This window comes from Armigeres subalbatus, chromosome 1, assembly GCF_024139115.2.
Source record: "Armigeres subalbatus isolate Guangzhou_Male chromosome 1, GZ_Asu_2, whole genome shotgun sequence".
Lineage (NCBI taxonomy): Eukaryota > Metazoa > Arthropoda > Insecta > Diptera > Culicidae > Armigeres > Armigeres subalbatus.
The window spans coordinates 260,849,454-260,865,015 of NC_085139.1; the positions used below are offsets into that span (position 1 = coordinate 260,849,454).

Consider the following 15,562-nt stretch of genomic DNA (forward strand, 5'->3'; position numbering starts at 1 on the left):
ATGCGCAGATTTACGGCACAACCATGCTGAGGGCGGCTGGGACTCAAAGTCTATTCAACTCCAGCCTATGTCAGGTACCCATAAAATAACATACATAGCCACCTGTGTACGTTGCTAGATAATGAACCAACGGGCATCCGTAGTTCAGCCTGTTGGGTGCTGTTGGTCATGCTGATGTCGCGTAATAAGCGGTCAAATCTTCACCACAAACAAACGGCGTGAGCAAGATAAAAGCTACAGTGACAACCAGAGCATGGAACTAAGACTTAGTGTAAACCCATGTAAGAAGAAGAGGCAAAACGTTTGGAATTCATTTGTTACCATTTTTTGTAGAAGAAAATGATATTCATTTTTTTTCGTCAAATTTTTGTTGGGATGGCAACCACTGCACGGTTTGCCCCCACTGCTGTGCTGCGGCACTGCAGCTAGAACTGTCACACAGTGTAATAACAGTACATGCTAAACACACGCGAGAATAAAAACTCATTTTTCTTTTCTAATAGTAAAACTGTGTTTTCCGGTTTATTCGGTCTTCCTCTTAGTCCATCCGAAACCTCATTAGGTTGTGGGCCCCGGACGTTTCAATTCGCGGAAAAAGTGAAAACGACGCGATGACAGAGGAAGTGCAAAACGACCGTTTTCATGTTGCTTTGTTCGACGGGTCAAATTACGCCGCGTGGAAATTTCGAGTTCAAGTGTTGCTGGAGGAGCACGAGCTCTTTGAATGTGTGCAAATAGAGCTCGATGATTTGGTGGCGATAGCGGATCATGCGGGCGACAGTGCGGCGCAGAGGGAAGAAAAGAAAAAGTTGCGTGAGAAGCGGCTGAAAAGAGAGCGAAAGTGCAAATCAATTCTCATCTCACGGATTCACGACTCGCAACTAGAGTACGTCCAGGACAAAACTACACCGAAGCAAGTTTGGGATGCGCTAGAGTGCGTTTTTGAAAGGAAGAGCATCGCCAGTCGGATGCATCTCAAACGTCAAATGTTGAGTATGCGATTTGACGGAGGGCGACTGCAGGATCACTTCCTTCGTTTTGACAAGCTGCTGCGAGAGTATAGGGGAACTGGTGCGGACATGGAGGAGCTGGATGCAGTATGCCATCTGCTGTTGACTCTTGGTCCGGCGTATTCTATTGTTGTCACAGCTATTGAAACCATGCCAGAAGAGAATCTCACCATGGAATTCGTTAAGTGCAGATTATTGGACGAGGAAACGAAGCAAAGAAGTGTTAATTCGAGAAGTTTCCCTCCAACAGTGATTCAGCTGCTTTTTCGGGAGCAAAACAAACGAAGAAGATCCGATGTTTCCGGTGCAAGAAGGAAGGTCATAAGTTGGCCGATTGTCCGGAGAAGAAGAAGTTGTCAGAACAGAAGGGGCATCGTCATCCGAAGGCGAATGTGGCCAAATCTGACAAGCGGGATGGTGTTTGTTTTGTTGGTGTCAGTGGATGCGGTGCGCAACAGGCACAGCAAACGAAATGGTTCATCGATTCCGGAGCGTCAGACCATCTGGTTCGGGACAGAGAATTTTTCACTGAACTTCGTCGGCTGAAGAAACCGGTTCAAATTGCGGTCGCGAAAGATGGTGAGTCGATTATCGCTGAACACATCGGAACAGTGAAGGTACTTTCGATGGTGGACGGAAGAGACATTGAATGCACGGTGAAAAATGTTCTCTTCATACCGAATTTGCGATACAACCTATTTTCGGTAGTGCGAGTCGAAAAAGCCGGTATGCGTGTAGTGTTTGAACGAGGAAAAGCGTTAATCTATCGCAATTCCGAACTTGTGGCTAGTGGAACACGTCGCGAGTCGTTGTACGAACTAGATTTCAAACCGATTAAGCGAAGTGGTAACGAAACGTCGCTGTTGTCCTGCGGTCGAATTAGAAAAGACTCCGAATTGTGGCATCGGCGGTTCGGCCACATATCCGAGAAGAATCTGGAAGTGCTTATTCGCAATGACATGGTATCGGGACTCAAAGTGGACATTGATAAGCAGAAGAGTGATTTAGTTGTTTGCGAGTCATGTGTTGCCGGGAAGCAAACGAGAAAGCCGTTCGCGAGGAATGAAGAGAGACGATCGTCGCGAGTGCTCGAACTCGTTCACTCGGACGTTTGTGGTCCCGTGACGCCGGTGGGACTGTTCAACACAAAGTTTTTCGTAACCTTCATCGACGATTGGACACATTTCACCATGGTATTTTTAATGGAGTCGAAGAGTGAGGTGCTGCAATGTTTTAAAAAGTACGAGGCGTTGGCGACAGCCAAGTTCGGACAGAAAATATCCCGATTACGATGTGATAACGGAGGTGAGTACACCGGAAAACTTTTTAAGACATTCTGTGCGAAAAAGGGGATTCAGCTGGAGATGACGGTGCCGTACACCCCCGAACAAAACGGCGTCAGCGAGCGGATGAACCGCACTCTTATTGAGAAAGCCAGGGCGATGATCATCGATTCGGGTGTAAGCAAGGAGTTTTGGGGCCAGGCTGTGCAGACAGCCGCTTATTTACTGAACAGAAGTCCCACCTGTGCTGTGCAGTCAAAGAAAACGCCGTTCGAGTTGTGGGAATCCAAGAAGCCGGACGTTTCGAAGCTGAAAGTGTTTGGGTGTTCCGTGTTCGTGCACGTGCCATCGCAGCTGCGGAAGAAGCTGGATTCCAAGTCGTACTGCGGAATTTTTGTCGGCTATTCTCCCAATGGCTACAGAGTTTGGGATCCGGTGAAGCGCCGGATTGTATCTGCTCGGGATGTAGATTTTGTAGAGATGCACACCAAAGAGAACCCCAAGCAAACAGCAGTTGATCAGTATTTCCGAGTTTCATCTAGTTTTGTTCCAGAGGAAGAAGACGACGTGATTAGTAATGCGGAGGGCGCCTCGGATGGCGCTGAATCGTCGGGAGAGGAATTCAACAGTTTCGTGAATGATGATCTGGTGGAATCTGACCGGGAGCCTGATGTAACGGATGACGACGTGGTGGATAATCGTTTGGATGAAGCAAGGCCGCATCGAAATCGTGCTCCACCTGCTTGGCACAATGAATTTGAAATGGATTATGCCGGATTTGCACTGAATGCAATGAGCTACGTTGATAACATCCCGAGTACGATTGCGGAACTGAAAAAGCGAGATGACTGGGACAGATGGAAAGTTGCCATTGAAGAGGAAATGAATTCTTTGCAGCGAAATCACACATGGACATTGGTTGAACTCCCTCCCGGGAGGAAAGCGGTTACCTGTAAGTGGGTGTTTTGCATCAAGCGTGGTGATGAAATGGTTCCGGACCGGTATAAAGCAAGGCTTGTTGCTAGAGGGTTTAGCCAGAGGCAAGGCTTCGATTATACCGAAACTTACTCTCCGGTAGCAAAATTGGACACATTGCGTATGGTTTTAGCGTTGGCGAATCGTGAGGGTTTGCATGTTCATCAAATGGATGTGCGCACGGCGTTTTTAAACGGCAAGCTAAGTGAGGAGATTTACATGACGCAGCCTGATGGATTTCAGCAGGGGGTAAATCTGGTATGCCGTTTGCATCGTTCCATCTACGGGCTAAAGCAAGCGTCCCATGCATGGAACCAGAGATTCCACGAGTTTACCAAGAAGCTGGGGATGAAGCAGAGTGCCAATGACCAATGTTTATACACCAGAGGAAAGGGAGGAGAAAGGATCATCATAATAGTGTACGTCGATGATGTTTTGATCGTAGGAGCGTCGCTGGAGATGGTAAAAGAAATCAAACAGGAATTCAGCGAAGAATTTGAAATGACCGATGCTGGAGTGGTTAAGCAGTTTCTCGGAATGACAATTGATAGGAACGTCAAAGATGGAACCATGAAAATTAGCCAGAGGGGATATCTTGAGAGTTTATTGAGACGGTTTGAGATGACGGAGTGTAAACCAATATCGACGCCGATGGAGAGTCGTCTACGGTTGGAAAAGGGAGTTGAGGAGCGAAGAACGGAAAAGCCATTCCGAGAACTCGTGGGCTGTTTGATGTATGCTTCGCTCACTGCCCGGCCGGACTTGTCAGCAGCCGTGAACTTCTACAGCCAGTTCCAGGCCTGCCCAAACGAGGAGCACTGGGTGCATCTTAAACGGGTCTTAAGATACGTAAAGGGGACTGTGGACTACGGATTAACATTTAAAGCAGAGGTGGAAGCTGAGATGCTGGAAGTTTATTCAGACGCAGATTGGGCGAATGATCTCATCGATCGGCGATCTGTGACAGGATGTGTATTTAAGGTCTTCGGGTGTACAGTCAGCTGGACTACAAGAAAGCAGCATACAGTTTCACTGTCATCTACAGAAGCCGAGCTTGCAGCATTGGTTACAGCGGCGTGTCAAACTCTCTGGATGAAACGTGCTCTTCTGGATCTGGGTCAAAGACCTACCGGTCCCATAGTGATACTGGAGGATAATCAGTCGACAATACGGATTGTTGAGAATCCTCGAGACCATGGACGTCTTAAGCACGTGGATACGAAGTTCCACTTCATAAGGGAGCTCATACAAGAAGCGGTAATTGCAGTCAAGTTCGTCTGTTCATCGGATCAACAGGCGGATATTATGACGAAGGCCCTGCCGTCGCCTTCTTTCAGAAAATTACGGTCGGCGCTGGGAATTGAACCTTGCCATGGTTGAGCAGGGGTGTTGGGATGGCAACCACTGCACGGTTTGCCCCCACTGCTGTGCTGCGGCACTGCAGCTAGAACTGTCACACAGTGTAATAACAGTACATGCTAAACACACGCGAGAATAAAACTCATTTTTCTTTTCTAATAGTAAAACTGTGTTTTCCGGTTTATTCGGTCTTCCTCTTAGTCCATCCGAAACCTCATTAATTTTTATCTTGGTCAACAACGCATCATGATAATGCTAAATTTTGACTTATCAAGCTCGGTAACCTTGCCAGGCACATCAGTATCAAGATGGCATTGGTTCCTCTTGGTGTGGCACTGCTGTGCATCGTCGCTTTTGCAATAAACCACTACGTCTTCGGCTATTGGAAGCGCCGCGGAGTTCGACAGCTCACACCGTACTTCCCATTTGGCAACTTCACGGATGTCTTCTTCGGCAAGGCATCCTTCCCGAAAGTTTGCGAAAACATTTACGAACGCACCAAGCAATGGCCGCTAATCGGAAGCTATTTCCTGCTGCGACCGGTGCTGTTGATCAACGACCCGCAGCTAGCCAAAGACATCATGGTGCGGGACTTCCAGCACTTTCACGATCGTGGACCGCACGTGGATGAAGTTAATGATCCGTTGAGTGGACACATATTTTCACTGGCTGGCGAGAAGTGGAAGCACCTGAGAGCCAAGCTGACGCCGACGTTTACCAGCGGTCGACTGAAGGGCATGTTCCAGACACTGGTGGACACGGGCGTTGTCCTGCAGGACTATATCCAGAAGTGTGCGAAGGGCGGAGATGTTGTTGAGATTCGGGAAATACTGGCACGCTACAATACGGATAACATTGCGTCGGTAGCTTTTGGCATAAAAATTGATTCGATCAACAATCCCAACGAACCCTTCCGACATGCTGGACGCAAAGTAAGTAATAAAATGATTAAGTTGAAAATATATTTTGAATGTTCATTACCTATCAACGTTTCCGGCTATTATATTTTCAGATATTCAAGTCAAATTTCCGAAACAACATGCGTGTGGTGATGGCGTTCATGGCACCCAAGCTCAGCGAGTATCTTAAAATAAAGAGTGTAGACGAGGACGTGGAAGAATTTATTATACGCATTGTCAGAGAAACATTGGAACACCGCGAAAAGAATGGGATTGTACGCAAAGACATGATGCAATTGCTGTTGCAGCTACGCAACACTGGATCGGTATCTTATGACGAACGCTGGGATGTGGAAACATCCACTAAGTACAAAAGTTTCTCATTGGAGGAAGTAGCGGCCCAGGCACACGTGTTCTTCGTTGCAGGATTCGAGACATCCTCGACGACCATGTCGTTCTGTCTGTACGAACTGTCCAAAAACCCAGACACCCAACGCAAGGTACAAGCCGAAATTGACACCGTGTTGGCACGGCACGAAGGCAAACTGACCTACGATAGTATCAACGAGATGCACTACCTTGAATGTTGTATCGACGAAACACTGCGCAAATATCCACCAGTTGCAGTGTTGAACCGCGTGTGCACAAAGGAATACAAAATTCCCAACTCGGACATCACCATCGAAAAGGGAACGCCCATTGTACTTCAGGTAACCGCAATGCAGCACGATCCGCAATACTACCCGGACCCGATGCAGTTCAAACCGGAACGGTTCGAGGATCCGGAAGTGAAGAACAAACCTTATTTCCCGTTCGGCGACGGGCCACGGATTTGCATCGGAATGCGTATGGGTAAAGTGCAGACCAAGGTGGGTCTGTCGTTGTTGTTGTCGATGTTCAACTTTGACCTGTCTGGCCATCAGGAACCGGAACTGACGATGGATCCGAACAATTTCATTCCGACGCCTGTCGATGGGATTAAATTGAAAGTTAGCAGTCGCGGGTAGATGTGACCGCCAAGACCAACACTTACAATTCTGTTTGAAATCTTGGCATATACAATTTTTGCAAGATTTTAATACAAACAATGTAGGCTTTTTTGTATAGAATTGTAAGATTTTAATACAACGATTGTGTTAAAATCTTCCACAATTTTGCAACGTTTGCTCACAATACTGTATTAAAATCTGCTATCCGCTTGTTGGGTGTAGGGTGGATTCAATTTTTAATGATAGTTAAGGATACATATCTGAAATAAACTTGTTTTCCTATTAGAATTGTTTCAACATCATTACCAATAGGCTCATGCTCCGTTAGAAGCGCTTGATAACGGTTTCTGTTATTGGTTGCGTTGTGTATTTCTATTATATCTAAATGCTTTTGCATAAGAAGATTCTTGCTGATAGCTGTTCGGCCAAATAGGGCATTAACCATCAATGTTAACTCCCTTTTCCTGAACTGCCTAGAGAGGCGTTTAGTGTCGGTAGCCGAGAAACGCGTTTCTGAATAACGTCTGTTCCAGTGGTAGAAGTCTACTACACAGGCGACCCCTAATTCTCGGTGTTATGCGGCAATTCAACACTGTTCGCAAGCATTTCCCCAGTTTAACGAAAGGCTAGTTGATATTGAATTTATCCTTCTGGTATAACCTTAATCATCTAGGCGCACATGTTCATAAGGAATTTTGGGAGTAAATGCAAGTTATCAACACTTCATCCGGTAGGTTCAATCAGTTGATGCAAAAGTATAAGATTGTTAGTGTTGCTCCTATTCGCGTTACCAACATCTACTGTGCATCGGCCAAAGGTGATATAAATATCAAACCGATGTTCTTGGTCAAACAAAACATTCCCTACAACACGGTGCATAATAAACAGCCAAATTCAGCTTATTGAAGTCTAATGTGGGAAAACATTATAAATGACTACAGCGCCACTAGCGATTCTACTGTTTATTCTAATATTTCTGTGGTCATAACGGTCATAATCTGCGGTTTGAATATAAGGCAGCCACATTGTGCCTGGTGAATTGAGCAAATAATCTACATATACTACTGTAGTATATTATATTTGTGGAAAAAAAAAATGGTTTCAATGAAATTCTGAATCGTTCTGTGATGTAATAATCTTATATTTCGTTCAGGTTATGCATCAGCAATGGAAATAAGGGTTCAATTTCGAACGCCATTTTCTCATTTGTCGTTCTTTGAATTTGGTACAAGCATGCGTAGAACGGCAGTAACAGTATTGACCCGATTTTTTCACATCCCAATTTTGGCTATCCCCGAATTCTTCACGTTTTCAACACTACTTTGTCATTAACAAAAAAAAACAAGGCTCTATGTTAAGGTGACCAGACGTCCCGCGTTTCGCGGGACAGTCCCACATTTTCGCCATTTGTCCCGCGCTGAAAAGAGTCCCGCGACATGTCCCGCGTTTCACTTATTTCAAGATAATGTCCCGCGAAATAAAGAAATATTTTATAAATAGCAGTAATTTAGTAAACGTTCTTCAAGAACTTTTAAGATTTTGAAAATTTATTATATTGATTAATGATTTTCGATTTTCGTCACATACAAAGCATCGCTCCGGAGGCTTGATGAGTGGTCTTTCACCCAACGCCACGGCCACACTTGCATGTTGTTTAAACCTCTTTTCTGGGTCCAAATTATATTTCTTACATCTTAAATAAAATTTTCATCAGTAACAAACCGAGTTTGTTTAGCTCTTCCTTACTCTGTTTGTTACTAATGATAATTTTATTTAAGATGTAAGAAATATAATTTGGACACAGAAAAGAGGTTTCTCCAAGGATTTCTCATATTGTCATCAGCGTCATTTGCATCTTTCCGTCTCCCACAAAATTATAACTGTGGTAGTGCAATGCTGAGCGGCAGCACAAGCACTCACTTAAAACACGTGTTTGTTGGTTTCCAATTTTATTTCGTCCTAAACTCTAGCAAGTTTGAAGAATTTTGACAAGCCTGCTTTGGTGTATTCTACCCAGGTAACCATTAGCACTTTATTTCGCCTTTTTGGCTATACAGGGCTATTATAGAGCCAGTATGAAGTTTGTTAGCTCTGTGGTAGCCTTATAATCGCACGTACGGCTTATTTGAATGCTTATGGTTACCTGGGTAGTGATCCTAGTCAAATCCTCATGGACACGAGAACGAGGATAGATATTTAATTGGATACCCACTAAAAGAACTATAATAAGTGAAATGGAAGATTTGAACGTGCTATTGAGGAATATTTTACTCAATCTGCAACAATAACAATGCTTTTAAAGTGAAGAACTGAAATCATTTAAAAATTCACAGAAATAATAAATTTTTGAGAATTTTCGGCTATACAGTCTGATTTATAAGAACAATTTTTTAAATATTGTCCAACATTTCGGCATCGGGTTCGATGTCTTCTTCAGGGAAAAAACTGTTTGCTCTTTGTAACGGAACGCCTTATTTATTATTTATCAGACTAAGGCCGGAGTGGCCTGTGCTGCACATAAAAGTCTTCTCCATTCAGCTCGGTCTATGGCTGCACTTCACCAACCACGCAGTCTGCGGAGGGTCCGCAAATCGTCCTTCACCTGATCGATCCACCTTGCCCGCTGTGCACCTCGCTTTCTTGTTCCCGTCGGATCATTGTCGAGAACCATTTTCACCGGATTACTGTCCGACATTTTGGCTACGTGCCCAAGTCCTGGTGTTAGGTGGGACGCTAAACAGCCCTGACATGACGGCCCTCCGACGAGACAGAAGGTTTTCGCAGGCCCAATAAGCCGCCTTTAAAAACAACTATTACGAACGACATAGAACGGAACGCCTACCATACTTAATAAAAAGCGAATTTTTTTCTCCTGTTCTAATAAATCAGCCTGCATAGCCGACAAATCTCGAAAATCAACACTACAGTTGAAGTCAACAACTAGAAATAATAAGAAAAATAACAATGCTCCTTTTGGCACAGATTCTGACAGTATTCAATGCTCGATTGGTTCAAGATCTCTGAATGTAGGATCTCTAGCTCAAGAATTTCAACTCACATCGTGTTCGTATGTTGTTATTATTTCAGTAAAAACTTCACTTGAAATCTGAGCAAGTTCAACGAATTTCAAGTAGCTCAGATCTTTTTTTGTTTCAAGCTTATGGAAAAATTTATGATAAATCATCTGTCAGTTTGCGGGGAATAATAAAAAACCTGAGTAAGATGTAGGCATTTCAAGCAAATTTGTGTACTCTGCCTAACTGCATAAAACGAATAATACGATCACTTTGAATGCCAAATGAATCATGCAAACAATACAAATAAGTTTAACCATCAGGAAGTCGCACCGTTGTAAAAAGTTGAATAGATTCATTCACAACAGAGGTGGGTTGTGTGATTTATCCAGGGGCAAGCAAGTCCCAGAGGGGTTTATCGAATTTTCAAGTTTTCACTCAAGCTCATTTTTGAATAAAATGAAGGATTTAAAAAAAAATGTCCCGCGCTGGCACAAAATATATCTGGTCACATTACTCTATGTTCGAGCACACTCTTTTACGATTTTGGAGGAACGCATAGCGGTTGAATTTTTCAATCAAAATCGCAGCGTCTCAATTATTTGTTGATTCTTTAACTTAATGATTCTATTCTTCAATTATAAATCTATTCCTATGTTTAAAATCATTCAGATCTCATTTTTTTTTGTTTACAAGCATGAATATCTATAGTTGTATGCTTAAGTGAGTACGTGGCTTGATGATATGTTATTTAGGAAATTGGAAAATTCACTCAAAACCCACCGGTGGGGTAAGAGTGCGCATTGGGTGGGTTAAGAGTACGCACTTTTCCAGTCATGTGTTTTAAGTATTTATTAACATAAATAAGATCTAATAACATTTAGTTGATGTTTATAGAAAGTATATTATGGAATGTTTAAAGATTACGTAACTCTGAAAGAGGTAGGGGCTCCTAGAAATGTGAACTTTCATACGAAAGAAACATTGTTTTTTTTTTAATTCCAAAAAACTTTAGAGGTAAAAATATATCAGGTTTCGCGTGGCGTAAACAAAGAAATTTTCCTTAAAGAAAGTCCACTAATTACGTAACGCAAAATTTAACCATTACATTACCCCTCCCCTCTATCTTACAGTTTTTGTATGAATCCTCTAAATAATTGCATGGGTCGTCATACATCTCGAAAGCACCCTCCCCCAGCTAAGCGTTGCGTAATTTATGGATGCTGCTTTTTATAAAATGCAATTATCATTTAGATGAAATTGTGTTTTCAGACTATGTATTAGATGCAAAACAATACCTAATACAATTTCATGATTTCGCTTCAGCGCTTTGTTCGCTAAGTCGCTTCTAACATTAAATAACTTCAGCTTATCCTTAGAAAGAGAACTTAATTAATGATTTTCGATTTCTATCCATTTTTTCATTGTTGTGGATCTTTACGCTTTAAAAGTAGTCGTATTTCAGCTGAAAATACGGGTTTGACATCAGAACTTGAAGATTCATATGCGAACTCTTGCCCCACACGTTCCTGCGTACTTTTACCCCACAGCCCCAAAATGTATACAGTTAATGGGTTGAGGTTTGGAAAACCAACCCGATTGATGTTCTGCACCATAAAGTACTCTATACAATAGGTTATGTAAATGGTATAATATTCACCTGATTGAACGTATATATGGTAATGGAATACTAGTTACGGAAACACAATTATTTCTAACAAAATGACCAAAAAATTATCTTACTTCATATCTCTCTTGTTGTTTATTCAAATCATTTACAATTCCGGCATACGAACAACGTGACCAGCCCACCGTAGTCTGCCGTGTTGTAGAGGCTTAATAATATCCAGCCTTTTATACACCTGGTACAATTCGTGATTCATGCGGCGCCGCCAGATACCGTTATCCTGTTTACCGCCGAGTATTGTCAGCAGCACCTTACGCTCAAACACTCCGAAAGCTTGTAACCTTACTCATGACCGTCACTGTGTCGCGAGAGCAATGTTGCAGCTCACAGTCTCCGTATGAAATTGAAGTATATATTACCTTACCATGTTCAAAGACACTACACTCACAACACCACAACAGAACACATATCCGCGTCGACGACAATAGCTTGCCCACAGCACCAACGGTCATCCAAATACATGTAGTGGAACGATCTATCTATCTCGAGATGAACGTTAGCAATTTGATGATCGCAGATCTCACCACTCAGCAATCACTATGTCTGATATCTCTGGTTTTCGTTCGGCTGATATAAACGGGCACACGAGAGATTAGAGCAAGTCCAGAAGCATACCTAAATTATTCGACGATAACCCATCAGTTGCCAGTTAATCGCAAAGCAGGCTAGACCCGAGCCGGGAAATATTTGTTAAAATAAGTCTGACAGGCAAAAATAGTGATTATACTGGACGATAGTTAAATTGTGCCAGTGAGAACAAGTGGATGTGAAGCAGCAGATTTACGATAAGGTGCCGATGTGTGACACAGTTTTAGTGGAAATAATTAAAATATTATATTCTACAGTGATGCTCCTCCTGGATCACCGCATGCGGATGCATGTTATCATGGAGTAGAGTGGAATAACTTCTGAGATCGGTGAGCCTGAGATTAAATTTCTTTCTGCAACATATCCTTAAAGAGTGCTTCTGAGCGGTGACTGATGTGCTCTTAATATGTCTCGTATATTCAGGCCTTTCGTTTCAACCTAAAAGCGATGGTGGAGAATGCCATAATTTTGGCGCAGTGGTTGGTGCTTCCGAGCAAGGAATGACGGGTCGGTGATGGAATACCCGAGATGCGCCCTGAGTTGTCCGGACAAAACCCCCTTCTCTGCAGTCGCCGCGGGATACTCCTACCCAACACACTGACGCCCATTACATCTAGGTTTAAGTTCACACCCTAACCGTAAGTAATAAACCGCTACTAATGAATGATGTAAAATTTATGCTTTGATTTTGCCATGGATGAACTCGATTGAAGACTTTGGTAGGTTCCCAGTTGTAAGAACCTGGTAGTTTGGAATGATTGGTTCCTGTTGTAAGGAAGCCAATGTCCTCGCATCTCCTCTCTACCATTTTGTCTCCGTCTCATGCGGCCCCCCCCTCAAGGGGGAGGTGACAAATGGCGCCCAATGTGAAATTGATTGTACTGTGGATAACCATTTTGACGAAGTTTTCTTTCATGAAGTCATTCGCTTATTATAAAGCAGGTTTGGATTTTCATATGGTGGACGGGTATTGTAAATATGTATATAATAGCTTAAGAAATTTTTGCTTTTCATTTGAATTCTCTGAAATCGTAATTGAGATTCTGGCGTTTTCTTGAACTTCTGGCCAGAAATTTTAAATGTGTATATAAACTATAGTTTTAAGAGCAATTGAATTACGATTATTATGATTTGCATTATTTATTAAGTTCATTTTCATTTCTTTTGTACATAGAATTTTTTTCATTGAATTTGCTTGAATTACATTAATAAACTCAAATTTTCACACATTTTACACATTTTTAGGTTTTAGGATAAGAAATTGATTGGCCGATCTCAAAAGCAATCGTGTGTTAGAAAAGAAGAAAATTGATTTGAAGTGAAAGGACACTAATGGCGTATAGCAAAGTAAAAGAAGATATCGCGAACGAGTTGATTGATTTAGATGGTGAAAAAGAACCGGTGATGAATATTAGGAAGATGGATCAGCATCAAAGACGGAGGCTGACAATCTCTCCCACATTCAGGGACAGATTGAACGATGTGTACAAGAAGAAGGCGGAACAAACTACGGATTCGGTGGTAGAAAATGATCGTGATAAGCGCGCGCGTTTGACAAAAATGGAAAATGAAAGGCTGGTGATTCCACCGCCACCGGTAATGCCGCGTGAATATCCTTTGCACGGTGAGAGCTCGAACAATAATCGCGAACAGAATAGACCGGTCGAAAAATACACGGGTGCGATAAATAAAATTCCGTCGAATAGAACGCCGGAGTTTCAGCAGCAAAAAGGTGCTGCTGACTTAGATTTGAATTTTAATCCTGAAGTAGTGTTGGTAGGAGAGAAGAAAGATACGGATGAATTTCTTGCTCCGGGTTTTAATATTCAGTCGCATTATTCAAATCCTGCATTAGCAAACAATCCATTATTTTTTAACCTTAACAGTGGCCATGGGCACAGCAGAAAATCGTTACCGGTTTCACAATGGCCGATCAAATATGCCGGCAATGATAATGGAATTGGCTTGAATCTTTTTCTTCGGCGAGTTGAATTCTTTGCTCACTCGGAGAAGATGTCAAAGGAAGAATTATTTGAATCTGCCCATTTTCTATTAGTTGGGCCTGCGCAAGACTGGTTCGTTGCAAAGTGGCCGATTTTACGCAACAAAAACTGGGACTATTTTATCCAAGCTTTGAGACACCAATTTTTGCCGAGTAACATCGATCATTACGTGAAGGTGCGTTCATTTTCGATGTTCCAGGGGAAAAGCGAACTTTTTTCAAATTTTTTGGTGCGCATGGAGCAGTTCTTCTTGTGTCGAACAACTCCAATGTCTGAAGAAGACAAATTTGATGTAATGTGGCACACAATGAGGCCCATCTACCGAGACCGCCTGGCCTTAGTAGACGTTAAAGATTTGCACACGTTAGAAAGATTGTGCTCCAGGATTGATAATAACAATGAAGCAATCATGAATAGATTTGTTCTTTCCTTTGAAAATCAAAAAATCAATGAAGTTAATAACTTCATTGACAATTCAAGATCCAATTCCAATTCCAGAACCACACCCAACTACAATAATCAAGCTAGTCAGCATCGAATTCAACAACCTAATCAAAGCAATAGTAGGAATAATCAAAACAGGTCAAACCAGAATCAAAACCCAAGAAGCAATAGAACAAACAGTGACACAAATTACATCCCCAATCAAATTATTCAGCAGGAATACCACCCTGAGCAAGGATGGAGGGAATTGTCTTTAGAAGACATCTTGAGACATTACAAAGTTCCAGATCGCAGAATTTGTTTCAATTGTCGAAAATTTGGACATCATTTTACCAAGTGTTTTTCGAGGCGCAATGTATTTTGCTGCATATGTGGACTTCCGGAGTTTCATTACGAGGAATGTCCATTCTGTGAGGCAAAAAACCAAAGAAGGGAAAATTAAAGGAGGTGGTTTTCCCAACCTCTGAAACTCCTCCAAGCCATAGTTTTACACAAGCTGTAAACACATTCCAAGAAGTGATTTCCGATTTACAAAGAAATACAGATTGTACCTACGAGAAACAGATAAATGATGCTGGAACAGAATATACTGGTTACTTCCAGAAAATTGAAACTATTTTTGTAAATTTAGAGGGTGATGCGAGATATTTTTGAGATTTTATGTTTTGGGACTACAGTTACAGGGGTTATTGGATAGTGGAAGTAATGTGTCATTAGTTGGAGAACACTTTGGAAATTTAACCAGCTTTTACAAATTCAAGATCTGGACAGGGACATTGGAATTTCAACTGCTAGTGGTGAACCTATGCAAATCAAAGGATTCGTGGATGTGCCTTTTACAGTTCAACAAACAACCAGGATATTACCTTGTTTGGTAGTTCCTGAACTGGGATCGAGATGCATTTTAGGGATGGATTTTTTCAAGCTGTTCAAAATTAAACTGACTTGTGATGAAGACATTGTAGTACAGAACTTATCAACGTGCAACGTAGAATTGATCAATGAAATCCAGTCAGATTCTCATATGCTCAATACCGAAGAGACTGAATTACTTGAATCTGTGAAACAGACCTTCAAAGTTTCAGAACCTGGTACTTTGGAGTCTTGCAATGTTATGGAACACAAAATTGAACTTACAGATAACAATGCCATTCATTTAAATCCCCATCCGTGGTCACCGACTATTCAAAGAAAAGTCAATGAGGAGATCAACCGGTTGCTGCACCTGGACATAATAGAACCTTCAAACTCTAATTGGGCTCTACAGGTGGTCCCAGTTACCAAGGAGAATGGAGATATGAGGCTTTGTTT

The 15,562-nt window shown here is 42.2% G+C and overlaps 2 protein-coding genes and 1 long non-coding RNA gene across 3 annotated transcripts in view; 2 read left to right on the forward strand and 1 right to left on the reverse strand.

The window, feature by feature from the left end:
* The window catches only part of LOC134207087 (activating signal cointegrator 1 complex subunit 2), a 131,532-nt gene that overhangs the window by 68,042 nt on the left and 47,928 nt on the right, over positions 1-15,562 (reverse strand). The window lies entirely within an intron of this gene.
* LOC134213314 (probable cytochrome P450 6d5) lies at positions 4,936-6,534 on the forward strand. Its single transcript, XM_062692272.1, has 2 exons — positions 4,936-5,559; positions 5,640-6,534. The coding sequence occupies exons 1-2, from the start codon at positions 4,936-4,938 to the stop codon at positions 6,531-6,533; spliced, it is 1,518 nt and encodes a 505-aa protein (XP_062548256.1). The 3' UTR covers position 6,534.
* LOC134213321 (uncharacterized) lies at positions 11,874-12,463 on the forward strand. Its single transcript, XR_009979434.1, has 3 exons — positions 11,874-12,006; positions 12,062-12,133; positions 12,228-12,463. It is a non-coding gene; the product is annotated as an uncharacterized LOC134213321 (long non-coding RNA).

Excerpts from the sequence above, each read along its gene's own strand:
- LOC134213314 (XM_062692272.1), top strand. The coding sequence starts at position 4,936 with ATGGCATTGGTTCCTCTTGGTGTGGCACTGCTGTGCATCGTCGCTTTT. Across the intron at positions 5,560-5,639 it reads TCCGACATGCTGGACGCAAA|ATATTCAAGTCAAATTTCCG; the intron begins GTAAGTAATAAA and ends TTATATTTTCAG.